At 44.0% G+C, this 27500-nt stretch overlaps 2 protein-coding genes across 2 annotated transcripts in view; one reads left to right on the top strand and one right to left on the bottom strand.

Moving 5' to 3' along the window:
• Positions 1 to 947: 947 nt before the first annotated feature.
• slc6a20 (solute carrier family 6 member 20) lies at positions 948 to 12565 on the bottom strand (the record flags this gene model as incomplete). Its single annotated transcript, XM_080004807.1, has 11 exons — positions 948 to 1148; positions 1393 to 1558; positions 1658 to 1817; positions 2344 to 2548; positions 4046 to 4208; positions 4369 to 4610; positions 4725 to 4835; positions 5275 to 5502; positions 5625 to 5716; positions 10451 to 10591; positions 12442 to 12565. 11 exons carry the CDS (start codon positions 12563 to 12565, stop codon positions 948 to 950), a joined length of 1833 nt encoding a protein of 610 aa, XP_079860933.1.
• Positions 12566 to 17856: 5291 nt separating this feature from the next.
• ggctb (gamma-glutamylcyclotransferase b) overlaps positions 17857 to 27500 on the top strand; it is a gene marked incomplete at its 5' end in the record, with an annotated part of 12269 nt that continues 2625 nt past the window's right edge. Inside the window, 6 exons of the mRNA XM_080004808.1 lie at positions 17857 to 17967; positions 18056 to 18201; positions 18453 to 18585; positions 19428 to 19573; positions 24666 to 24849; positions 27351 to 27500. The exon at positions 27351 to 27500 is cut by the window's right edge and continues 2 nt beyond it. Coding sequence (XP_079860934.1) covers positions 17857 to 17967; positions 18056 to 18201; positions 18453 to 18585; positions 19428 to 19573; positions 24666 to 24849; positions 27351 to 27500 — 870 coding nt within the window. The remainder of the gene's footprint in view (positions 17968 to 18055; positions 18202 to 18452; positions 18586 to 19427; positions 19574 to 24665; positions 24850 to 27350) is intronic.

The raw sequence follows: 27500 nt of genomic DNA on the forward strand, positions 1-27500 counted from the left end.
GTGTCTCACAGAAATACTTTCATTTGCTGTTCAAATGATAAATTAATTATCTATGGAACAGGAACAACTCTACATGAGAGAAATTTGACAGATAAGAATAGTGTGGTGTGGGGGTGTGTGGTTGTCGGGAGAGCCTCCGTCATGACAAGGGCTCCGCCCGTGGGTGTGTGGCGATGGGGGGGGTTTTACTGTTGCTCTGATATAACAGGTTAATAGATAACGTGGATCTGTTGATAGAGCTTCTTTTAAATCTTTTAAAATAACTTCTCACTGAACCAATAAATAAACACCAATAAACCAATAAATTGCAACACACGGGATGTCATAAAAAAAAACACTGCAGGGGGAGGAAGAACATTTTTTGTGTAACTATATTACAATGGAGGACGTCAGCATCAAAATACCACCGAATTACCAGTCTACCTCGCTCTCCTCATGAACCTTCCCGTTGTGCTCACGCACCGTGTGGATGGCACTGAGATAGCATTGAAACATCTAGACACGCCCGTCATTTCAGGATCATTCAGTAAACTAGTGTGACGCGAACACCTTGTTAAGAAAGAAAAACAAGAAAAGAAAAACTAAAATCAACAAAAAGAAACAACAATAACAATAAACAAAGAAAAAGTGAAAGGGTACAATCAGTTATCGCTGGCCTCTGGAGTATTTTTTTTACCTTTCAGGTATTGTGGATTGGAAACCGAGCCAGAACTCGGGCAGTATCACAAACGAAAGCAATCGGAATAAAAACAAGGACATCAAAAAGTTTTTCTACTTTTTTTTTTTTTTTTACGCCAAGGCCACTGCACAGTTAGTCCATCTTGCGCAATAATGTTCCTCAGCCAAAGAGAGGGCCGGGGTGGGGGGCTGAGCAACCCTCCACTCGGCTGGCAGGTGGGGCGCCGTGCTGTGAAAAAGCCCCGGATGGGGAAGGGGTGGGTTCAGGTTTAGAGTTGGGCGGCCATGCCTTGCAGCTGTCCATCCTCCTCCAGAGATGCGGTGATGTTGCCCTTTCTGTTGCCTCGCTGCCTCCTCCTCTTGCAGTAGGTGTAGAGCGCGCTGAGGGGGAGGCAGCTGATCGATGACAACAGAAGCAAGCCGATGGAGGCCTGAGCGTAGGGGGGGTAATCCATCGTCACAGATTTCCCCTGTGGGAAAGAACACAAGGGAGGGGTCGCTTTGTGGTTATTGACTACCGATCTCTGCTACTAGTACCATCGACCGCGCTATCAGTGCGGCAACAAAAACCCGTGAAGCCATCCAGCAGAAACGGCAGATCTCAGACTGAGATCCCTTATCCCTTATTCCTTATCGATGCATGATACAGGTATTGTCTTGGCTGATCTCTTGAACAACAAAGGAGAAACTATCGAGGAGCTAGGCAGGCCTCACCAGGTTTTTGTCCCAGGCTTGGTAGGTGGACGTCCCGCCCAAGATGTTGTTGACGATGTAGAAGATGAACAGCGAAAGGAGGAGCAGCGGACTGACCACCGCCCACATGATTTTCCAAAACCAGTTGGGCCGGTGACCCAGCATGTCCTCTATGTCTTTTTCAAACCTGAAGACGTCGGGGGGAGAAATAAACGCCGTTTTGTCAACCACCAAAGGCAACAACGGACATGGAGCTCGTTCAGATCGGACACACGGGAGCACGCACCTCTTTATGCCGTAGATGTAACTGACGATGATGACCTCGACGAGGACGATGAAGAGCAGGGAGAAGTTGGCCGCGTAGTCGTTGAACAGCGTGAACCAGTAGCTCCCAGAGCGAGTGGTGAAGCCCAGTCCGAGGAGCAGACAAAACAGGCAAATGAGGCCTGAGGAATGAGCCCCAATCGGGTCAGTAACCAATGACGAGAGCGATAACAGATGACTCTCCAGAAAATATAGGTAATGGCTATAAACAGCTGTCAGATGTCAGATGAGACAGATGTCCCGCAACATGAAACTATACAGCAAAATTCAAAGCTGCTGTCTTCCATAACAAGTGTCAACTCTTAGAAAGCAGGGAAAAACAAGTGTCAGCTCTCTTTCTAAATGATGCTGACAAAAAAGAACCTTTTATCTACTAAGTTCCTGGTGGAAGAGGTCCAGTGACAAGGGAGTGCAGGCCAGGGTGAGACAATTGGTCAATTATTGTTCTAGCTGTGCTGTCTTTCCTTAGAATCTCAGTCAAGAATGCCCTACTGTCCCTGATGAGACAGAAGTACGGCTTTTTGTAGATGGCTATGGGACACCTCAGCTTTTTGTGGTAAGAAAGACAATCGAAACAGCACCTCGTTAGCTTTTGAAATGATCCCTTTAAAAAGCTACAGAGCTACGCGTCCATCCTCAGGCTCTTACTGCTCAACGTCTCGTTGCTCATGCTTCGGGACAGGACCTTGAAGTCTTGCAGCGGCGTGATGATGGCGGTGATGTTGCCCAGCATGCTGCCGAGGCCCAGCAGCAGGAGCATGAAGAAGTACAGCACTGACCACAGCTGGGGCAGTGGCATGTTGGTAATGGCCTCACTGTATACTATGAAAGCCAGACCAGTGCCCTCGACAGCCTGGATTGGGTAAAACATAAATTTAATAATTAAAGAGAGAGTTACTCCTTAAGCTATTAAAAGTAAGGGATAATGTGCAGCCACAACAGGGTGATTAAGACGTATTATTCTGAAGGGGGTTATTTTGGGATAATGACTGGCTGCATTATCCTGCATATTGCACAACTACTTCCTAAATTAAATGGAGATACATTGAGAGGCAATATTAATGATTTTGAGACATTGAGATGGATTTGAAATTATTTTATAACTAGTATAACTGGTTTGATAGCTTAAGATGGTGACGCTAAAATGAAAAGGTCCACAACATGAATTAACCAAGCTCAAGCTATTTGGTGCTCATAGCGACATAAATCAATTTATTGAAACATGTCCCGGTGTATGATTGTCCAACTTTTTTCCTGCTACACATGACAAGATTCAAACCAATTCATTTGAATGGGGAGATTTCGTTCCACTTTGGAATGTGGGGGGGCATGGGGAATGAGGGGGTGCACTAAGGGGGGGACAAAAGTACACCACCGTCTATGTATTCAAATTTAAAATGCATGGGTTTAAATTTTGTCCTGACAAGCACAAAATAAAAGCGGAATACTGGTTTAGCTTTGTCTCTGTTGAGTTCTCTATAGAACGGTCTATTACATTCAAGGTTGGACGAGAATAGGCATATAAGGTCATACCCTTAATATGAATTTCATTCATGGATACAATTTCACTGAATGTAAATGGCAGCGTTTGCACGCCTGTGAACCCATCAGCCAGTGTGATAACAGCGAGCTCCACCAATCAGAGACGTTGCTGTTACACTTAAGGTTATGGCTCGTGTAGTTTCCATGACATCGTTAATAAAACATGTTTTTCTTAAATCAAGGTTGATATCATACAGGCTTTTGGCTTCTACAGGAGCAAAAACAAATTATTATATACTTTGCATAACATTTACACAATTATTTATAAACGTTTCAAACCCTAACGTTAACCCTGTGTTAACTCTAACACATTACAACTGTGTGAGAGTTTTTTTGTCTCACAGTTGTAACGTGAAAAAACATTCTGTGCCATTTTGTTATGCATCTTGATGCAATTGCCTCATGGTAGGGAGAGGTTCATTATCTTGATATGGAGCTCAAGGACCTCACTTCGAGGCCCGGATTGGGCCTTGCATCTAATTTACTGGCTTATAACACTGTCTTTACACCCCTGAGTGGCAAGCCTTGGCTACTGTATCCAAGCTTCTTCTTTTAATTATCTATTTGTCATCTCATTGTAGAGTGACTTTGAGAGTGAGTTGTAATGAGAGCTCTGTCCTTCTCTCCTGCGCTGCCTCTTTTTCCCATTTTAAGCTGTGAGTCGTATCAGAGTGGCCTTTGCGGCCATTTCTGTACCAGACAGAATCAGGCCAAAAGATCAATACTACATAAAGATATATTCCTTATTTTGGACTACAACGTGAAGAGCTGCTCATAATTTTATCAATGGAATCCCGGGGGAACATACAGTTTCTAACTCAGCCTCCAGGTCACAGGTTTCCAGTTGGTCTGCCAGGCCGGCAAACTGCTCTGGAAGTGTGCTGTTCAGCTTCTCAATCCAGTCCAATACATTTCCTATACTGATACTGTCCTCCGTTAGATCAAAGGCATTCATCAACAGCAGGCGTGTCCTGGAAGGATTCAATAAGAGACCATTAGCTATCCTATAGGTATTTGGCCAATCATGGAATAATGCTGTCCATGTGAATTGGCTCATTGGCAAAAAAGGTGCAGGGGCCAAGCTACAAGTGAAATAAACACAACATTTGGGTACAGGACTACAGGACTCACCTTTCCAGGCAGCTTTCATAGTTAAAGGTAGCCTTGAAGCCATAGATAGAAAAGGTAACAATACAGGCAAAGATTGAGGTGCCACTGTTGATCATGGACACAACAATGGCTTGACGCTCAAAGTTATTGTTGTATTGGTTGTAGCTGGCAAAGGCTATGAGGGAACCAAAGCCAAGGCCGAGAGAGAAGAAGATTTGAGTTGCAGCGTTAACCCATGTTGTGGGGTTGGTGAGCTCTTCCATCTGAAGACACATGAGGCAGAAACACACACAGACACATACGTGTCATAAGGATCTGGCAATGACACGCTCTTAAACAAAAAGGTATGGGGGGAAATAGAATAATGCTGAACCAACCTTGGGCATGAACATGTATGTGATACCGTTCATGGCGCCATGAAGCGTGAGCCCCCGGATCAGGTAGATGAGGAGGACCACATAGGGAAACGTGGCTGTGAAGTATACCACCTTTAAACAGAGCCAGCATGATGGGATGTTAAGGGTAAAGTTCAAATAACACATAATGAGTGACTTGCCACAATTCATTAGTCAACATTGCTAGTTTAAAACCATTAACCATTGATCTGACCTAATAATCTCTGATAATAACCCAGGTCCCCTGATTGTGTAATGAAGTGGGCTCATGTTCTAGACATTGTTTTGCAAAGTATGAAGATGATCCACAATTGAGCCTTGAGGAAAATGGCAGACGGGATGAGTACTCTGCAAAAGTATAAGTATATCCCTGTTTTGTAATCCCAATAACAACCCTGAATGTTTTATGCCCATCATAACCAACGACTCCTAACCCTCTTGCCATAGCCCTAGCCCCAACCCTAACCCAAAACCTAGGAACAAAACCTAAATACAGGTGTACTGCACAGATTCCATCTTCAGTCTCATTCACCTTTCCGGTGGACTTGACACCTCTGACAGTGAACAGACAGGTCATTAGCCAGGCCAGCAGAACGCAGAGTGCCTGCCCTACGTGAACACCCCCGTTGTCATCAATGGAGGGGGAGATGTTGAGGGTCTCTCGGTAGAAGAAGTACTGCGTGGGTGAGGCCCGTGCACACTCCTCGTCAGGCCCTGTTAGGTTGGCGTTAAGGGGGCACTCTGCCCACGGCAGGACAGACTGGGGTGTGGGGTGATAGATTCATTTAATGAGTGTCATCTCATAATCCTAGAATGTAGGTCAGACACTATATATGCTTTGTCATCTTTATGAAAGGTGACAGTGCAGGTGAGCGGACTCACCTGAAATGAATGGAAGAGATACCAGAAGCTCCAGCCATTGATGATGTTGTAGTAGAGACATAAATACAATGAAGTCACAACACTAGCAAGACCTGAAATGAGAAAACGGTACAGTATTTCAATTATGCCTTTAAACCACAAATGTCAAGGAGTTATTAGATGCATGATGTCAGTTGAGAACGAAGGAGCTCTTCTGCTCTGCTCTGGGGGGGGAGACATTGTCCATAATGACCGGGAGTCTGGTCCTTATCCTGCTGTTAGCCACCTCGAGGAGGTGGCGACACAGAGGACAGAACCAGCTTTCTTTAAAAGCTTCTTTAGCCTCTTTGCATCATCCGCCTTGATGGACTGGTATAAGATGTACAAGGAACTGCACCTCCTCAGGAAATAAAGCCGGCTCCTTCTTGTACAGGGCATCTGGGCTAGCAGTGCAGTCCAGTCCAGATTGTTGTCCAAGTGTACCCTCGGTACTTGTAGTTCTGGACCTCATCCATGTCCTCTCCCTGGACGGCGGCTGGAGAAAGTCAGGCCTTACTCCTCTTGAAGCCCATCACCATCTCCTTTGTCTTGGCTGATGTTATGTAGCAGGTGGTTAAGCATGTGTCACTCAACAAAACGGTTAGTCCTCTGTACTCCTGCTGCTGACTCCCCACTGATGCATGCATGCATGCATGCTTCCTCTTCTTGGGTACCGGGACCAGCCATCATGTTTTTCGGGAGGGATGGAACAATGTCTATTCATGAAGCACAGACTGAAGAGGGACTGGAGTATTCCACACAGTCGGTCTTCAAAGGCCTTGAGCACCCTGGGACCAGTCTGGCACCAATCTGGTTCCGGTCTTAAATTTTCTAGCTAAAGCTGACAAGGTGTCCTTACCACTGCTCACTTCGTCATGATTTCAACATGAATACTAACACACTGGTTTTATAATAAACAGACCATATCACAAATTCCAGCAACAAATGTTCTTGTATATAGAGTGAATTAGACATGTTGTAGACAGATTCAGTGTGTGATTGGCAGCCATGAGATCACTTAGGACAAGGTATTTGACTCTAGTCAATATACAAATACCACATATGTTAATATAAGGTAAATATGAAATGGTCTGGTATCGACTAGATGCAAAGGTACAGTGAGATAATATTTTAACAAGTGAAGAATCTTTAATTATCACACACACTGGCCGGTGAAATGAGGCAGCCAGGAGCAGTGGGCACCATTCATCAACATGCCCGGGGACCTGGTAACAAGTGTCCATCGCTGGTCAGACGATGAGTGCATGTTTTTTTGGTGGGGGTCCTTACTGACATTAGGTGGAGGAAACCCCATGTGAGCACGGTGCCAACAGCGCCCCAGGCGGGAATCAAACCCAGGACCAGCACCGTGCCACCAAGTGTGTACCAAGAGTGTAAACCACCTGTGGTAATATGTGCATATTCCCTCATATGTAAAACATTGAGATATAAGCCAGCTCATATCTTCACTCATTACTATATGCTGGTCCCACCTATTGCTGGAACACTGTTTGAAATACCTGGACCCTGTTGCACCTACTACTGTAAGTGATTTGGCTTCTTCTTCTTTCGTATATCATCAGATGGCCAACTCAGTGTCATATAGCCACGCCCTTGTCTCCAGTCCTAGGTCAAAAAGGCCAGCTTCTGAGGGTGGGCTGTATAGGGGGCAGCTGGTGATTATGTGCTCGGCAGTCTGTTCAGGTTCGCCACACTCGCATGACGCACTGTCGGATAGGCCCCACTTCTTTAGAGAGGACTTGAAGCGCCCGACGCCAGTACGCAGGCGGTTCAGCGAGGTCCATAGGTGGCGTGGCATGTCTTCTCCTTTTACACCTCCTCCTGGGTCCCGGATGTATCGTTGGATGCGGGAGGGCGCAGCTGACTCCCACGATTGTCTCCAGGATGCTGCCAGCCAGGCGTCCTTGGACAAGTCGTCAGGGATCGACTGTAGCATCTCTTGTGCTGCCTTGTTGTAGGGATGGCGAGACTTGAGCCTGCATGGTGGTGCCGGTGTTGTTGTGGCTTTGTGTAGGATGTGCCAGTCGTTCTTCTGGGCTTTCCTTGCCAGGGCGAGGGTAGCTGCTTCCCGTCGGAGACTGGGTGGGGCGATACCAGCTAGGACTGGCAGGTAGGACACAGGGGTGGGTTTCAGACAACCAGTTACTATCCGGAGGGCGCTGTTGATGACAGTATCCACCTTGTTCGCATGTGGACTTCTGCTCCAGGCAGGGGCACAGTATTCCGCTACGGGTAGGACCAGGGCTTGCGTGGATATGCGTAGGGTCTGGGGGGAAGCTCCCCAAGTCGAGCCTGCAAGGCGGCGGATGAGCGAGACCCTTGCGGTTGTCTTGGCCTTCACTTCATCCAGGTGCTGCTTGTAGGACAGCGTCCGGTCCAAGCATACGCAGAGGTACTTGGGGGCTTGCTGGAACTCCAGGTGGATGTTGCCAACATGCACGTCCAGTTCCCTTCTTGCCTCCCGGTTGTAGAGGTGGTAAGCTGCAGACACTGTTTTGCCCATGCTGAGCTGAAGGTGCCACTTCTGGAGGTAGTCTGCCAGGATGCCCATGTCTCGGTTGAGGCCTTCTTCCATAGTGTTCCATGTTGAGCATCGAAGCATGATGGCCAGGTCGTCCGCATAGCTGTACTTCTTGGATGTTGTGTCTGGCAGGTCGTGAATATAGATGTTAAATAACATTGGTGAGAGGACAGAGCCTTGCGGGACACCGTTCTTCAGCCTTCTGAGCCTGCTGGTCTGGCCATCGCTGGTTTGTAGGATGAAGCTATGGTTAGATAGCATCTCCATAATAAATCTCACCATGTGCCGGTCCGGGATTGTTCTCAACAGTTTCAGGTGTAGTCCACGGTGCCACACGGTGTCATAAGCGGCTGTCAGGTCCAGGAATACTACTCCAGCTTTCTCATTATCTTGGAAGCTGTCCTCGATGTCCTGGGTGAGTAGCGTTACCTGGTCCACCGTTGACCTGCCTCTGCGGAAGCCGGCTTGTTCCGGTGGGAGTTGAGGGTCCACCACTTGCTCAATGCGGCTGTGGATCAGCCTCTCCAGAATCTTGTACGGGACACAGAGCAGGGATATGGGCCTGTAGGACTTCGGGTCTTCGGCGGGTTTGTTCGGCTTTGGCAAGTCTATGATGGAAGCACGGCGCCAGGTCTTCGGGAGCTTGGACCTCCGGAAGCATGATGAGAAGAATGTGCGTAGCCATTGAGATGTTCTTTCACTTTGGTGCATAACAAACTCTGGGTGGATATTGTCTCGACCTGGTGATTTGCCCAGCTTCAGTTTTTTAATTGCTGCCTTTAGCTCGGCTGCTGTGAAGTCTCCTGAGAGATTAGCATCAGCGCTGGCTGCTCTGGAGAGGGATGATACCTCACACGATGTCAGTCGTGCGAAGTTTTTGTCCGCATCAGGGAAGCGACCATTTTTCAGGAGCTGGGAAGCAATAGCATCTGCAGTCACTGGACACCTACGAGGTGTTGTTTTTCTCCCTGAGAGCAAGTTGATGGTCTGCCACGCCTTCCGGCTGGAGTGGGTGAAGTCGATGGATTCCGCTACTTCCGTCCACCTAGCCCTTCGGGTGTCATCCAGCTTCTGCAGTAGGGTTGTTGCTGTTGCGTCCATTTCTTCCCTGGTGATCGCCTGCTGGTGTTGGCGCAACAGGCAGCTGCACTCCTCATCCCAGCCCGGGATATAGTTTTTATTGTAGCCACGTGGGATGTTGTGCTTTGCTGCCCTTAGGAGGACTTCACAGTAGGCACTGTATGCAGCATCCACGTCTTCTGCTTCTGGGTCCATGAGACCAGCAGTTCTTCTTTCTGTTTCCACCGTAAACGACTGCCAGTTCGCCTTCCTGAAGTTCCATCTCCTGACCGGTTTGCCAGCTACCGGCTGTACTAGGGATGGTACTTTGATGATGGATGGCCGGTGGTGTGAGCGAGGGAACCTGTCCAAGACACGTCTCTCCGGTTTCAGGTCGTTACTGCGGCATATGACGAAGGCCAGATCTGGGTTGGTATAAGAGTTCCAACGTGCAGAGCAGAAGCTTGGGGGCTCCTTTGGGTCGTACAGCAGTAGTGCCTCAACGTTAGAGGCCCACTCACTCAGTGCTTCTCCATCCTGTGATGTGTGTTGGTAACCCCAATCCGTATGTTGGCAGCTGAAGTCACCTGCATAGATGGCAGGAGCAGTCACGGATGGAAGTGATGATGCAGTCAGCGCTGTTGGTGGGGGCTTATATACGTTCACGACAGATGTTTCTTGGATTTTAGTGGCCAGCCACTCGATGTTGCAGCCAGGTGGAGATTGGCTGGTGGCTGCCCAGCTCAAACCATCTCGGACGAAGGTTGCCATTCCATGCTTCTTGCTGTGGATGGATCCAGCGAGGGAGAACCCAGGAAGCTTGAGGTTTTCATCTGACACCCAGTGTGTCTCTTGCAGGAGGACCGCTGCCACTTTGTTGGAATCGGCGAGATGCCTGATGACTTCGAGTTTGGCGATGGTAAGGCCCTCGACATTGAGTTGGAGCACCGGCAGACCTTGGTTTTCGACGGTGGGGGTGTCCGCCCGTCCTAAAGAGGATGTTCTCTGCCTTGGTTTTGGCATTGGCTTGTACCTTGGTCTGCCAGCTCGATGATTCTTTGGCGACATTAGTTTCGTGAGTTGGTCTTGCACCATTTCTCACTACTCACAGGAGAGGCCTCGTGAAGGCTGTCGTCTTCTCCCCATTTGGCTTAAGATGGCCTAGTTCATGGACTATTATGTAAACCTCTATGGCCTCATCACTCACCCACTCCCCCTAGATAAGGGTTGATGGCAGTCCACGCCCCAATGCTGCCCAGACGCATCTTCTGGCCTATAGCAAGCTCCATGTAGAACAAGGGAATGCCTTCCAGACACAGCATGATAAGGTATGGGATCAGAAACCCACCTGGAGGGGAAAATACAGAGTGATCTTTACCACCATGATGTAGTATATATATGTAGTATACTATGTTGCTTCTGTTCACCTCTGGACTCATAGATGCATCCACACATGGCAGAGACCATTTGACCCAATTTGCAGGTCCTCATGCTGTTATTCACAGGCATAAACACCCGTAAATACAGTGGTATGATTAAAGGCTGAGTCACATGTGAGCAACTTTGAGCTGATAACATTTTCTTTAGCTTGAAGACTAATGGGTTTGTAGTTGATTACTGGGTAGCATGAGAAATAACGGCAATTTGATTATGCAAAATTGTTACGTGCTTTTGTTGACAGGAAATAAAATTAATGAAGTATTTAGACAGTTAATGTCACTAAAAGGCAATCGGATAAATCAAAAAAAAATTGAATATGTAGTATAAATAGTAGTGTTCAATGAAATTAAATCAATAAAATACATTTAGAAGAATGGCAAATTTGGTTAATGTATTAAAAAAATATTATATATATTTTTTTATCAATTTATTAATTTATTTTTTTCAATTATTAATTTATCATTTACTTGGCTTTATATATTTTTTTGATCTATACGTTTTCTTCATCCAAGCATGCTTTTAATTATCTATCTATTTACCATCCCCCGACGCACTGTTTACCATTTTTCTTATTTGATCATTTGGAGGGAGTCCAAGGGTAATAAAGCTTTGGAAATAGCTGCCGTTAAATGCTTGACATTTACAATGTACTTTAACTGGCCAATCAGTTGGTATTGGATGTAATCTAGTTTGTAAATATGTCAAGGGGTCCATAAGATTATGGACCCCTTGAGATATTTACCTGAGTGTGATTCAACATTGTCATTTTAGGCACGCCCTTCTCATTATCCTAGACAGGAGGTGGAAAATGTGGAATACTGACTGACCGGGTGCAACGACTGAGAAAATGAGAGAAATAACAACATCCAGAAAACTATATGGGAAGGTAAAATACTTATCCTTTTTCATTATTTTATTGACTTTTGATTTTAAACTTATGTTTTAAATTTGACTGATTTAACTCACTGTGTATATATTTCCGTAGTACTCAATTATACCTTTAATGATACTTTAATTATAACTATATGTAATTCTACCGCCCTTGTGCTCCGAGGAGGTCAGCAGAGGTTATCCACCTGTTTATCAATATCATAGGCCCACTGCAAATTTTTCATAACTTAATGACCCTGGAGAAGCACAAGTTTGGTGTTGCCTACATTAGCCTAAGCCAACAGCAATATGTTGAGCAATAATAACTCTTTTAGTCGGATAAGGATTAGAGGTGTTGCAAGAAACAACACTTTCGTCTAGACCTGTGATGTTCCTTCAATTTTTTTTGCAACAGTTATAGTCTTACAGTTTGGTAAAAGCAAATTGATAATCTACATATAAACTAATATTGATTAATTAACTTGTCCAAATATAACCAATACGTAACAATGTAACAAACAACATGTTATACATGTAAAAAGAAACACTAAGAAACACTCATCACCATTTTGATCCAACCATATGTATATTGATATTTTTTTAACCTGATGGAGGAGAGTTTGGTTATTGTTAATGATGGTGATTATTTAGAATTATTCAAAAATCTAAAATAAATGAACAAAAAACCTTGATACTTACTGACCAATGTAACCATTACCGATCAAAAATATGTATAGATTCCAATTACTCCATAATCACTGGTCTATTAATTTCTGATTTAACATCAAAACTGTTAAGACCATTGCATCTTTTTGGAGTTGTTATTTGTTTTTATCGTCACAGATTTTTGACACAGATTTCAGTCCACCTGAGGGTGTCGTGACTCACCTCCACCGTGCATCTGACACAGGTATGGGAAGCGCCACACATTTCCCAGTCCAACCGCGTACGAGACACACGCCAGTATGAACTGCAGGGGACTGTCCCACTGGGGCCGGGCATCCTCCACCATCGCAGCGTCCGCCGAGGGCTGTCTCTCTGGATTACCTCGGTACTCACCCCACAAGTTTGTCGTTATATCTGCGAGGGGCTCCCGGGCTGTCCGTATAATATCAAACCAAGCAACCGAATGCTTCAAAAGGCAGAGCTTTGAAGAGCCTGTCTTGGACTCGAGCTCGGTCCTGTTGTGTCCCAGCCCAGAGTCTTGCTGCAGAGTTTTACTGGAGTAAAGTCTCACTTCCAAGAAGGAGGGTCTTATCTAAAGACTAGTGTGGAGACACCTAGGTGAATGTTTGATAGGCTTTTTAACCTGTTGTTTCTAAAAATCTCACTGAAAAGTCTCACCTCTGAAGGCTACCATTTCATGTAACATATTCAATGCTTCTTAGATGAATGTGCACGTTTTATATCAAGATCTGTGCAGGCAAAGCCCCTTTTCAGATATTGGCCCAATGTGTACTGAAGAGTTACTCCTTAGTTTTAAATTGTACAATTGAACTTTAAATTATTACATTGATGGAGAATTCAGAAATGCATTAATCTGTGAACACATTGCAAACCTAATTTGAGAGTATGACAAACAACAGGTCTACACTGATATATAATGTATTATAAATGTGTTAGTAAAGTTAATAACAGTCAAAGAAAGACACAATTAGGAGAAAGTGGCAGACACAAAGACAGGAAATGGGAACTATGCTAACGTTAAACTTGATATTTTTATTTTGCTATGCTGCATTCGCATTTGGACTAATGTAATATACCCACACAATCTCTAAGATATTAGGATTTGGAGAGTTTACACCCACATGCATTGACTCAACAAAAAAAAAATAATAATAATAATGTCCCTCCTTGTACCCTCGGGGTGCGATAATATTCCATCGCAACAGACGCAGTGACAGGGCTTAACTCGTCCTTATGTTTAAAACGAAATTCAACAACTAAAACCCATGACTCGCTGGCCTTCTTTGTGGGTCACAGATGGGAGGGTGGAGGGGGGCTGCGGTTGTGCAATGGCACACGTGCGGTTCCTCGCTGTGCGTCCCACTTCTTCAAGTGAATCCACTCCACGTGAGGGGGCTTGTTTGTCAGGGACCATGGGGGGATACAGGAGGACTAACTGGGGCTATGGTCCAGGGGGCCCCACCTGGGAGGGCCCCAGCTCACTAAACCCCCCCAAAAAAGGGAAAACACAATAGTGATAACATTGTAATGACATCGGGGGTCCTTTATGTTTTACTTTATTTTAATATGGATATAATATAAATATGTGAGGTTGTCAAGTAGCCTACACAGCTATACAGTAGTTGGTCTCCATGCTTTTACAGGTTGTGTAAAGGAAGGTTTGAAGTCCACCATTGTGATAGTATGCATAAAGCAGTTGGCTTTATTGGTGTTGCGGTGCGAATTCTCCTTTTCTACCTGATGCAGAAGCACATTGCATTCACAAAGTAAATTTAAAACACCTTAAGACATCATCATTACAGGATAATATCTCACAATTATGATATCCGGATCCTGATCTCGTAATTACAGGATAATATCTCCTAATTTGGAGATCCGGTTTTCTGATCGCGGTGTTATGAGATAAAGTGTTTTTATAGAGCTCAAGAGAAGGCCTCTGACACACCCAGGAGCATGCCAGAGGAATCCTACCATTTCTTTGTCAACAATGGCCTCTCATAGGGTTCAGAAAGACATCCTTCTATCTAGCAAGTTACATTCTGATGGAGAGTTGATTGTTAACTAGGGGACAAAACACGTCAGAGACATCCTCTGTGGAGTCAAGTTGGCTCATCTGGGGACAGTGAATGAATAGTAAAACTGCCCCCAAAACTGTGATGACGTTATGGTCACAGTTCCCTAGGGTGTGGAACAGACTTGAAGTGAGGCTGGTGACTTTGCTGCCATCCATGTGAATTTTAAGACATGAAATAAATATTTTGGGGTCGACGTGCCCAATGAAGGCCTACAACCAAGAGCCAGGGACCATATTCAAAGCAGCACAGATCACCTCACCAATCATCGATGTACCTTGCAGAACCTGGAGCCCCATTGTGTTGTTAAACGGGCGTCCTAATGCCGACATTTTTTTTAATGGAGTAGTAACAGAGTTGTGGAGGAGAGGAAAGTAGAAAGGAACATCAGAAGTGTGCAGGGACGCCGGGGCGATGGGAGGTCTTGGTGAGCGGCGCAGCTGTATGAGTGGAGAGGAACTCATGTTTTTTCTGTGAAACCCCACAGAAAGCCTCCCAATGAAGCTTTTTGTTCTACGTACACCCCTCTGACTTATAGCTGTGTTTGTTTGGAACGGGCCCAGAAAACAAAATCTGTGGCCTTTTGAAGAGAAGAGTTCCGAATATAAGGGGGGTGGGGGGAGGGTGGAAAGGAGGTATTTTGTCCACAGATGTGGAATTCAGTGAGACCCTCAGGAGGCGGGCATCCCGTCCGTCCACAAGCTCGGGGTGTTTCGCACCGTGGTTGGCTCTCAGATGCTCCCGCCCTCCGGGAATGGAAACCGTGACGATGTTCGTTTCGGGGTCAGAACGACCCGGGGAAATCCAGAAATCGCCTGCAGCCCCGTCTTCCAGTCGGTCGGACGCCAACGGGTCCTGACATCCCTGCTGCAACAACCGCAGGGAAGAACCGAGACCCCGCGTGCCTTTCATCCATGGTCAACAATGAGCAATTAATGGCCACAGCCGGTGCTGCATGACATTTCCAAACATCATTACAAGAGGAGGGGTCTTGGTACGGCCCTCCCACCATTGTTTTCTGCCTCTACGTGAACCTTTAGTGGATGGGATGGAGAGCTTCTTTGTAAGCTGGAAAATATCAGTCAGGGCCACGGTTTCTCATTGAGAGGAGCCGACATTCTGGGACGTCACGACGGACACAAAGGCCGCACCTGGGTCTTTGAGTTTAACTGGCTCTTGACTCTGGCATTTCACTCCAAATGTGTGGGAAAGCATGGAATCTTTCATTGTTCAACGTGAACAACTGCAAATGAATTATGCTTCATGCGCAGACCACCGTGAAACTTGTGGTAGTCGTGAAATGTGTATTTGTTTATGTCTGGGATTCAAGGCCATCGTCTCATATTGTATGTCTCACATAAGACTGTATGTTTTCGATATGATTGTGTTATGGTATGATTTATCTTTTTTTTATGGCATATGCACTATATATTGTCACGCTCAAGACCTGTTTTACCCGAGTGGAACGACACTTCCATCTAGAGGGGAGTTCAGGAACAGTCGTCAAACCTCGTTCAGAAACACAATCAACCGTTTTTTCTTCGATGTGACAAGCAGGCTGGGAATAAAAACATGAAAAATGACTTAAATTAAACTCACCCGTCAGCCAATCATTGTCGTTTTGGCTGGTAGAACGTGATGACATCCCGCACAGACGCCATTCGATCTGCAAACAAAAGGGTTCGCCTAAGACAGAAGGAAAGGCATCGATAGAAATCTATCCAGATACGCATCAACTTGTGGACTCTATCTATCTATCTATCTATCTATCTATCTATCTATCTATCTATCTATCTATCCATCTATCTATCTATCTATCTATCTATCTATCTATCTATCTATCTATCTATCTATCTATCTATCTATCTATCTATCTATCTATCTATCTATCTATCTATCTATCTATCTATCTATCTATCTATCTATCTATCTATCTATCTATCTATCTATCTATCTATCTATCTATCTATCTATCTATTGAGCTGTCTTGGAATGTGTGATGTCCCAAGACAGTACACATTGTATAAGATAATTATTAACAGACGGTGCCAGGGGTCTCAATAGAGAGAGAGAGAGCCCATTGTCAGGGGTCCCGGTGATAAGGGAGGTGAAATGTGAACGGTGACCTATGTAGGGGAATCAGATGGTCAACGTTGTCTCTGGTTAAGCTTAAAGCACCTGCCTGAGTTTCATTCGTCAGAGAATCCATCCGTCTGTCCCTCTATCTATCTATCTATCTATCTATCTATCTATCTATCTATCTCACAAAATGCGTTTTTTGGCCAAAGCTCAAGAAGTCCTGTGCTAATTATAACAACATTTCACATTAATTTTCTTTGTAGGTGGGAACATTCTTTTTTTTTTTCCAAGCAGACAGGCTGTAAATGATCACTCCATTGAAATGCAATTTCTTACGGATGCACTGCAGTGTGACACTTTAGGCTATAACAATTATTTAAATTGTCCAAGTAAAAAAACCTTATTTCTTTAGTAAAACTAGATTCCTATGTCTCAACTGTGTAGAAAGGGCGCCTGGGGCACTGCTGACACCGTGCTCCGGCAGGTTATCTCCCAAATAGGAGCCTTTCTGTGTGGAGTTTGCATGTTCTCCCCGTGCTCACATCAGGTTTCCTCCACCTACCATCAGTAAGGACCCCCACCAAAAACTTGCACACATCATCGTCTGACCAGCGATGGACACTTGGTACCAGGAATGCTGCCCACTGCTCCTGGCTGCCCCCCCGGAGGAAGGACAAGCCAGGATGGGGGAAATGCAGAGGCCACATTTCACTGGCCACCACCCCAAAAAGCATGTGCGTGCGTGTGTGTATATATACATATATATGCATGTGTTGTAGTGCCGTCATGTGACAAATAAAGATTCTAATTCTTTTACTTCCTGTGAAAACATTTTTTGGAAGCTATAATAAGATTGGCCTGTTTAACTAGTTTAGTCATATTTTTATCTGCGGTTTGGCTCTTTGCATCGGTAGTTCTGGCTGCTGTGGTCTCTATGGTAGTACGATTGGCCATACTGTCTTTGAAATGGAGAAATGCTATATTCGGTTTGATTCTTTGCACCAAAGGATTTGCACATTGACCCTCGGTTATTGGAAACAAGCAAAAGCCATCCCTTAAACGAACCAAGCACCACAAACACAAACACCAACACCCCCCGCCCCCCATCCACATGTGACCCCGGTGTTGGCTGCAGTGTGTATTGTGGGGATGCATAGGCTGCAGGCCCCGGCATGGTGGATTAGCATGAGAATGGTATGTTAGCGTGTGGCCGTATAAAAGGGAAGGCCGAGCCTATTCCATTCCTGTCAAAACACCCGCGGCTCCCGACCTCCCACCAACCCATGCCCCCATTTCTCCTCCCCGGTCTGCATTGACAGTGGCTCCGCAAAAAAATAAAAATAAAAATCTTCCTCCTCCTCCTCCTCCTCCACCTCCACCTCCTCGGATTTGCTGTGTTTTGTCGTCCCCGGCTCCCCACCCCTGCCCTCGGCTCATTTCCCTCCAGGCGGGAGCGGTTGACGGAATGGAAAACAACCGAACATTCCTGTACTTCGCCTACGGTAGCAACCTGCTGAAGGAGCGGCTCCAGCTTAAGAATCCTTCCGCCATCATCCACTGCGTCACCCGGCTCAAGGTAGAACTTTGCCGATGGGTCTCGATGGGTTTTTTTCTCCCTCTCTCCCAGCTCCTTAAACTCACTCCGTGCCCTTCTTCTTTCCCAGGACTACAAGCTGGTGTTTGGGAACTACAAGGGCCTGGCCAGTGACCGGTGGCACGGGGGCGTGGCCACCATAGAGCACAGCCCCGGGGACGAGGTGTGGGGCGTGGTGTGGAGGATGAAGATGTCCGACCTGGAGTCTCTGGATAGGTTCGGGATATATCTCATCCTATTTTCCTTTAATCTTTCCCTCAATAACCTTTGTAAGTAAGCTTGTGTGTGTGTGTGTGTGTGTGTGTGTGTGTGTGTGTGTGTGTGTGTGTGTGTGTGTGTGTGTGTGTGTGTGTGTGTGTGTGTGTGCGTGCGCTCGCATATGTGTGTGTGTGTGTGTGTGTGTGTGTGTATGTGTGTGTATGTGTGTGTGTGTGTGTGTGTGTGTGTGTGTGTGTGTGCACGCGCAGTCAGGAGAACGTGAGATTAGGGGCCTACAGTCCCGTGGAGGTGTCGGTGAAAATGCGAGGACAGGAGCTCAACTGTCGCACCTACATCATGAACAGCTGCGTGAACGCCCCCCCGTCTCCACAGTACCTGAAGGTAAATTATACTTTCGGTGGTTAGTTCTCTCCATTCAGTCAGTCAGACAGTCAGTCAGTCAGTCAGTCAGTCAGTTGCCTTTAACCAGTACATTTGCGATGGCGTAAAGGAAGCCCCGCCGTTGGCTCCAGGCTGGTGGTTCCTGCTCCTTTTCAGCGTGCGTGGTTCTTTGTGGTGGTAAACAGAACAGCTGCCGTGTGCTCGCGTTGTGTGTGTGTGTTTTTTTCTGGTGTTTGCCGCTGCGCTGTCATTGTTTTGTGTAGCAAGGACAATAGAGCAGGACCGTCCACTACTAGGTCATTGGCCTTTTTTGCCTCTCCCCCGCTCACAAATCGATTCCCGCGAAGCGCCAGGAAAGGCGCATTTCCGCCAGAGAGGAAAGACTTTTATCGGTTAATTCGGTTAAGCGAATGTGTTTTGTAATGAACGAAAAAAAAAAAGAGAAAAAAAGAAAACGCAATTTGGGAGTGAAGATTAGCCGGCGCGAGCCCGTGGGCCGACCGCCAGATTGTTCTTTTTGCACATCTGAGGGCTCGGAATAAAACACAGCTTCGAGAGGAAAAAAAAAATTGCTTGCTTATGTGACAGCTTGGCTTTGTGTTTTTTTACCGCGTGAGTGCGAGAGTCGCTGCTCTGAGCCCGGCGCATTGTCCCCTCTGTTGTGCTGGATCCATTTGTGTGCGAGCGGCGCCGGGGGCACGGCGTTGTTTCTTTGACGCTCACTTCGGAGTTCCAGCTGGTGTTTACGTAAAAAGGGCGACTCCGACCGAGTCACCCGATCGCCCGAGTGGTCGTCGAAAATTCACAAAACCCTGCCTGTCTGTCACCCCTCGCTGTGCCAGGTGATAGTGATGGGAGCCGAGCAGAACGGATTACCGAAGGACTACCAGGAGAAACTAAGAGCCATCAAGACCAACAAGTACGAGGGCCCCCTGCCGGTGATGACGGAGCTGGAAGAGGCCCTGAAGAGAGCGAAGGAGAGGGCCAGGCACCGCTCGGACGCCTGACGGCTAAAAACTCCACTCTACGGGGCGGTTTCGTGGACACATATCAGACTAAATATATTATACAATAAATAAATATACATATTAGACTTTTAATCTGGACTCACTGTGACAGCCTTTCTCTGTCGTGGTTTCAAATGGTCTCAGACTTACCCTGATCTTGGTTTGAAAAAAAAAAACCCATCTGATTTCCAGAAGGAAGATTAGAGCTCATTTGGGTCTAAGTGAAGGAATTCACTTGAATTAAACATGGTCAGAAGCAGGTTTATCTTTGGATTAACAGACGTGGACCTCCAAGACCAGCACCGAGGGCAGACAGAAGGAGCCGACTCCTCCTCCATGACCTTGGTCGAGGACTTCCTAGTCTAGAAGTAATTCACCAAGCAGTACCTCAGAAAGGCATTTTTACATTCTGGATTCATTTAAGTCGGATTATCTTAGTCCTGATTTACATTTACATTTATTCATTTAGCGGACGCTTCAGTCCAAAGCAACTTCCACGAGAGGCTTGAAACAATCAAAGCATTGCCCGTTGGAGCAAATTGAAGTGCCTGAGCACCTGTTCTACATTCAACCAGACACAGGTGCAAGAAAGCTGGGAGGAATCAGAATAGCATTTATTATTTTTTTGTGTGTTTGGTATGTTAGTGCAATAATGATAAGCTCATATGTTGTCAGTGCATTATGTCAATACAACAACTTAAAAGCAGTCAACATCAACAAGAACAAGAATACAGGTAGTTCGTCAAAGCTAAGATCGGACCGGGTATTTAGGTGGTCCTGAAAGAGGAGGAGGGTCTCCAGGTGTTTCCTGAAGGTCGTGAATGAGCTGGGAGCTCGTGCCGGGCGTGAGAAGAGTCCGGATTGAGAACTCCTTCCACGCAGCGGCGGCACCACCAGCCGCCGCTCATTTGCAGACCTCACCGAGCTTGGGGCGCGAGGCCCGATGCGCGAGGCCATGTTTAATTGAGATTAAACCCGCCTGCCAAATCGCTGCCAAATTATTTGGGGTTCAAATTTAAGCTGTAGGAGTGTCATCGACACGGCACCGTGTTTCTAACAGTGCAGACAATATTTCCTGCCCAACTGCATTTGGCCAAACGTGATTCTTGAAATACAAAATAAAAATAAAAACATAATTCTATGACCCTTCTCAATACAAAGTTTGATATGATTTGAAAACATATGTCACGGCCCTACCTTTTCTTTTAACAGTATTTCTAGTGTTCCCCCAACATATGGTCCCCTATTCAAGAGGAAACAGCTGCTTTACGGCAGTTATTATTCTATTAAGGGTGAATGTACAGAAAGAAAATGTGTCTTACTGGTTGAGGCGATGGACAATATGAAACATCCATCTTGTTGTCTTGTTGCACAGTATGTTTTATTGACATATTAGTTCCTTCAATGTGTTCCTCCTATACTCCATAACATCACTGTAATCCTCATTGTAACCTCAAATTCTCATGTGATTTCAGCTACTTTCTAGCCTGTGACCTCTTCAGGTCATGCAGATAAATTCAATGCAAAGTAAATCAAACATGCAAGTATCCAGAAAAAAAAATACAATACATTTAAACTCACTTCTTTATTGTGTCCAAGAGAATATTTTCCTATTTTGCCTTTGTTTATGATATTGTATGTATTGCTGCTGCTTCCAAATACTACTCGGAAAGGACACATTTTCTGAACAATTTCTTAAGTGTTCAACAGCATTCGAAAGATAAGTGAAATACTTACCAGCTAACATGTGGGACTACCGAGCATAATCAATTCTGAGCTGGAGAAACCACAGATACGCTGAGCCAGACACATAAACCCGTATTGCCTGTTCCTAATTCATTTTGTTACATAATAAATAAATAAAAATAAATAAATAAATAAATAAATAAACAAAAAAACAAAAAAACAAACAAATAAATAAATAAATAGATCAATATACATATCTAAATATATAAATGATATACCTCAGAAAATTTTATTCAACACCAGTTATGTATGTATGAACAGTAAAAAAACACCAAAACTATGATACATAATTCAGTATAAAATGTCGCAATTTGTAACCTTATTATTATTATTATTATTATTATTATTATTATTAATAATAATAATAATAATAATAATAATAATAATAATAATAATAATAATCTTCTTGGCATTTTATGGCCTAAAAGGATCTGAAACACGGCAAGTGCAGTACGTATAGACATGGTTGAGGCCTCATTGGAACCGGGACTTTTCAAACTTCTTGTTGTTCCAGTTTGATCAATATCAATGTACATTTTGAAGCAGAAATTTGTGGAAAAACTGTTGCGAATTTACCAGGCGTTGAGCGTTGGTGCGACTAGATTAGTTTCAGGAGCAGCCCGCTTTGTGACACCATCACCCGAGGTTGTGTGAGTCCAAGCTCTGGCTCTCAGAAGTCATTCGCATTCAGCGGCTTGCGCCCTGTGGACTGCATAGTGTTTGCTCCGCGTGGACAGAAACCCTGAGCCGATGCTGCGTTTAAAGGAAACTCTGAAAACTGTAACTCGTGTTGCGTTTCACAAAACCCTGAAAACTATAATCGGTTACAGAGGACGTTTTCGCACCGCAGGAAGTTCTAAGAACCTTTGGAGGAACCCTTTCTTTTGTGTCCGCACTGCATGATCCAGGAACGATCGTAATTGTTTAAACAACACCGTTCTTGAGGGACATTTTTTGCTCCTATCCCCACTAAATGACAAACATTTCAAAGCTCTGTCCCATTCCATAATTAACATACATTATTGTGCCAGTTTTGCTTCCACACACCAACCAAGGAGTGGTTTCAGGGACCTCGGCCACAGAGACACAGACAACGGGGTTTCAGACGCACAGTTTCTTGTAGAGAGTGGGCTAGTTGGAATAAGCCCAGGAGCAGATGGACACGTGTCATGACAACAACACGTGTCACTCTCCTGAGTGTGTGTGGGGATGGGGGTTTTACCTGTTGCTGGTTAGACCAACCAACGAGTAACAGGTACGCAGCCACTCTGATCCTGGGTCCCAATCACCTACACCCAGGACAGGTGTGGCTGCTCAAACCACACCATCCCCACGCCACAATTATATAGATAGATTGGGCCGTTTTCTTTATTAAAACGGTGTAGCTGTTGACTTAACAAAATGAATAACCTCTCAAAAAAATGACATTACTTATCTTGACATCCGTCCCTTAAAATAAAGATTTTTCCTTGTTGGAGATATATATATATATACATACTGTATAAATATATGGCTTTATAAAAACGGCCCATTGTAAGGTAACGCAACAATTCTTATATTCATGGGAACATACACTATTTAAAACATACTTCTGAATATTAATTCCAGTTCTGCCAAGTCCGTTCCATACATTCTACACGATGCGCAAGAACAACGCGAGGTGGCCCGGGCGTCCATTTTCCATGGCTCCGCCCACTAGCGGCGTATCTTCCCTCCTATTGGCTGTCGCCTGTCGCTCAGCGCTGCTCGTTTGCAGAAAGTTGAAAAGTGCTCGTTTTACCGTGAGCTCGTCGTTTCAAACGTGAGACGAGCAACATTCCCATTAAGTTGTCAAATTTGAACAGGCAGATTCTCCAGTGTTGGAAAATGATATTAATTCATAATTTCCTCCTCCCCATGGATCAACTTTATGGAACACTAGAGTGATTACACTTAATGGGAAATCAGTATTTGAGAATGATTGGCATGAGAAAACCAGTTTGTTTGTTAATTATTTATTGGGTCGCAATGGTAACATTTTGGAATATATGGCCTATTTAGATCAATATAATTTAAATTTTACTCATAGAGAGTAGAATAAGATTTGTAAAGCAATGCCTTTATCACTTATTCAGTTAATCCAAAACACCTTAATGTATTCAGATGTTAAATCAGAATTGCCAAATTTAGTGATTAATGACTGGTACTTAAATGATAACAAATGCAATAACAAATGTATGAGTGCTGTTCTGAAATCCAAAGTGTCATGATTATAATAGAGGGTTGTAGGTACAAGTTCCTGATTTTTGGAAACCTTGTCTATTATGGCTCAAGCGCATTCTAAATGTATTAAATGGCCTATTTCCCCGAAGGTCAAAATAATTCATAAGGTTTACCTGGTTATAGAATTTAAAAAAGGTTCCGATTTGAAGTGGACCCTTGTACCTGTTGTCATGTGACAGAAGGAACATTAGAACATGTTTTTCTCACGCCCTGTGTCCAAAAGATTTTGCTTTGCTCTATATATCAATATATATATATATTGATATATATAATGGTTATCACTTAAGGTAAAATTCAGACTTTTGACATTTCTCACATTTTTTATATGGATAATCTAAACTCTTCTATTTCTGACATGATTCATATGACCATTCTTATGGGAAAATATCATATTTGTTGCGGCAAATGGAGCAGTAGGATGCCCTCCTTTGTTTGGTTTATCAATGATTTCAACTTATTTATCTCATCACTTAAAAAAAACTGTGCTCTAGGAAAGAAGGTTAGCAAGAAAGATGTGTGTGGATATATCTTGTTTGTTTTGATTTATGCCTTGAAGCACCTGCTCCTGTTTGTTTTATTATTATTTGTTTTGTAAGTTTTTTTTTTCTGATTATGCCTAGTGACTGAGAAATTCGGGTGTGTCTGTGTGTGTGTGTGTGTATATATGTATGTGTATCTGTGTATATATGCATATATATATATATATATATCACCCATATTTTATTTTTTTAAATTCATTTGACAACATTAATATTGAATTATATTATATGTATGTATTCTCTACGAGTTCTTGTATGTTCTTAAATGTGTTCAATAAAAAATAATAATATTTTAATTAAAAAAATATATAATAATAATAATAATAATAATAATAATAATAATAATAATAATAATAAAAATAATAATAATAATAATAATTATTATTATTATTATTATCGTCTTATTCTTCTTCTTTCGGCTGCTCCCGTTAATAATAATAATAATGATTATTATTATAATAAAGCTGTCAGCTCGTAGCTCCGCCCGCTGTTTAAGCTTCGCATTAATATCTCCGGCTATGTCAAGGTTGGTTTTGTTGCTCTCGACCATGGCCGCGGCAGCGGCAGCCAGTGCCCCGATGGAGACCACGACGCTCGTCACCCAGTCCCCCGGCGGCTTTTTGTATTTCGCCTACGGGAGCAACCTGCTGAGGGAGAGGCTGCGGCTGGGGAACCCGTCCGCCACGTTCGTCTCAGTGGGACGCTTGAAGGTAGGGTCCCCACCACCGTCCCGCAGCGATCACCGCTGTTACGCCATCGCGATGAAGCGTCCGATTCTATATGTCGACGAACAATGTTTCCTCCCACCTCCCGGCGACGTTTCAACCCCTTTTACAATGATAGTGGACAGAATTCACTCGGTTGGGCTGCATGAAAAGTGAACTGTAAACCTGAAATGTTACGTTCCAACCTCCAGTTCCAAAACACGCTTCGTCTGCCATTGGTTTTCTTTCACGCCGCTGTTAAAATAAACAAAAAAGAGAGTAAAAAAAAAACCCCAAAAAAAGCGTTTATCGCAGTTGTTTTATTAACCGTACTATTAAGAGCCCACAGTGTCAGGCGTCCTCGGCTTCTCTACTTCTTGAGACGATCTCTTCTGGTACTACAATTGTAAGATATGGCACCTGGAACGCTGGAACTGGAGCTCTGTGTCGTGGGGGACTGCGGTCACGCCAGCCCCCGCTCCCAAAACACGGTCAAAGTAGCCCCCACGTTGTTCGGCGCTACGTATATATACCATGCATTACGGTAAGAGATCAAGATTCAAGATTTTTTTTATTTTTTATTCGTCACATACATATACATACTTTCATACATATATGCAGTGAAATGTAAGGCAACGCACCCGGTGATAGCACACAATATGTCCTAGGAAAAAAATAAAAAATAAAATAAAATAAAAAGTAGAAAATTCCTTTCTAATAGACCGACTAACTGACTCCTAAAACGTAATACAGTAAGTGGAATACTTATAGAATGAGATAAAAATATAAAGAATAAAAGACAATAAAAATAAATTGAAATAAAATGGAATAGATAGAAGGAATATGGCTATGTATATACAGATATGTGCATTTAAAGTGGCATGTGAATTAAAGTGGCATGTGAATGTGAATAGTGTGAGGTAGTGTTTGGGATAATACAGCACAGTATACAACAGTACGGCGCGGCAATACGGCATCACGAACAACCCTGAACAGTGATACAGTATGCGGTACAGTATGCTACATACAGTACAGAGGGAAATTTTTATATCCATGAGTGCATCGCGGCCGTATGAGTTAAGATAAGCGGTAAGAACTGATTTCAAATTAAAAGCCACGAATCAGTGAACGACATTTCACATTCATTCATTCGTTTAATGACGAATGAATGAAGGGACAAATAAATAAAAACACATGAATGACCGAACAAAGCAAAATGAATGATTATTAAATAATAAATAAAATCAGTAAGAGCAGAAAAATATTAACTAATCGCCCGTAAACTGTGATCCAAATTTCGGATGTCGAATTTCAAAATTCAGGCCCTCTTAAACCGCAAACGGGAGCTTGTGTTATGTCGGATTTCAGATTGGAATTGAGAGGAACCTTCCTGTTTGCGAAAGGCGTCACCGCTAAAATTCCGTAAGTTCGCTTTGCTTCATAAAGTTCCGTAAATACGTCATTACTGCCCCACGTGACACCAGACGTCACTGAGACTCTACGTCTACTTAGGCAAAGAACACGCTGAGTTATAATAATGACAAGGGTCGGTTTAGAGTCAAAGATAAACGGTTGTTTGAAAGAAACCTCAAGTTCGTGCAGTTCCCTGCAGCTTAATGTGGCGGACTTGAATGGAAAGGGAGAAGGTGTTAAGGCGAGACAAATCCTTCTGTCATAAGTCAAATTCCAAATGAATGTTAATTAATTCAATAAATAAATTATAATAAATAGTTCCGTAAATGTGTTGCTGCCTGCATCCGTTGCTCAGATTTTTTTTTATTTCATTCATCTTCTTCGCATTTTTCAGGATAAAAGTATCTGAAACGCGACAGTCGCCGAACCTACGGACATGGTTGAGGTCTCGTTAGAACCGGGAGGTTTCAGACTTGTGGTGCCATCTTTTGGTGCAAGTTGGATCCACATGGATCTACATTTGTAGCAGGAATCAGTGATAAACCGTTGCAAATTTACCGGAAATTGAAGAACGGTGGCATACCTTGATTAGTCTGAGGAGCAAGGCGCTTTGTGACATTATGAACCCAAGTTCTATAAGTCCAGGGTTGGTCTCTGGGTGCTCATAAAACTTTCAAAATTGAAAGTCGTGCTGCGTTTCACAGAACCCGGAGAACTGTAGTACATTTCTAACATGACTAAACTGTACCCCGTGTATTGTAGCCTGCAGCTATATTTATTATTATTATTATTATTATTATTATTATTATTATTATTATTATTATTATTATTATTATTATTATTATTATATTTTGGGTCTAAATGGATGCAGTAAAAGGATTAAATATCACAGATATTTACCATTCCCTAACATATCAAGTCCCTTATCGCTATTGTCCTGTGATAATGACACAAAGCTCAAAGCTTTAAAGATAAAGACCTTCTTTCAACAGCAAAGTGTACTGAATGGAGAGCCCTCCCCGGAATCTTTTTATTGATTAAACCCGTCAGGTGCTTTGATTGTAAGGTTGGTATTGTATTCATTGCATGGCTAGGATCACATCATCCTGTTTGGACATTGGACGAATACCTTCAATGGCTCCAACTCTTGGCACGGAGGCGTCGCCACTATCGAAGAGAGCATCGGTGATGAGGTCTGGGGAGTCGTCTGGAGGCTGGACGCCGAAAACCTCAAAAGTCTGGAC

The sequence above is a fragment of the Zeus faber genome (assembly GCF_960531495.2).
Source record: "Zeus faber genome assembly, chromosome: 8".
Classification (NCBI taxonomy): domain Eukaryota; kingdom Metazoa; phylum Chordata; class Actinopteri; order Zeiformes; family Zeidae; genus Zeus; species Zeus faber.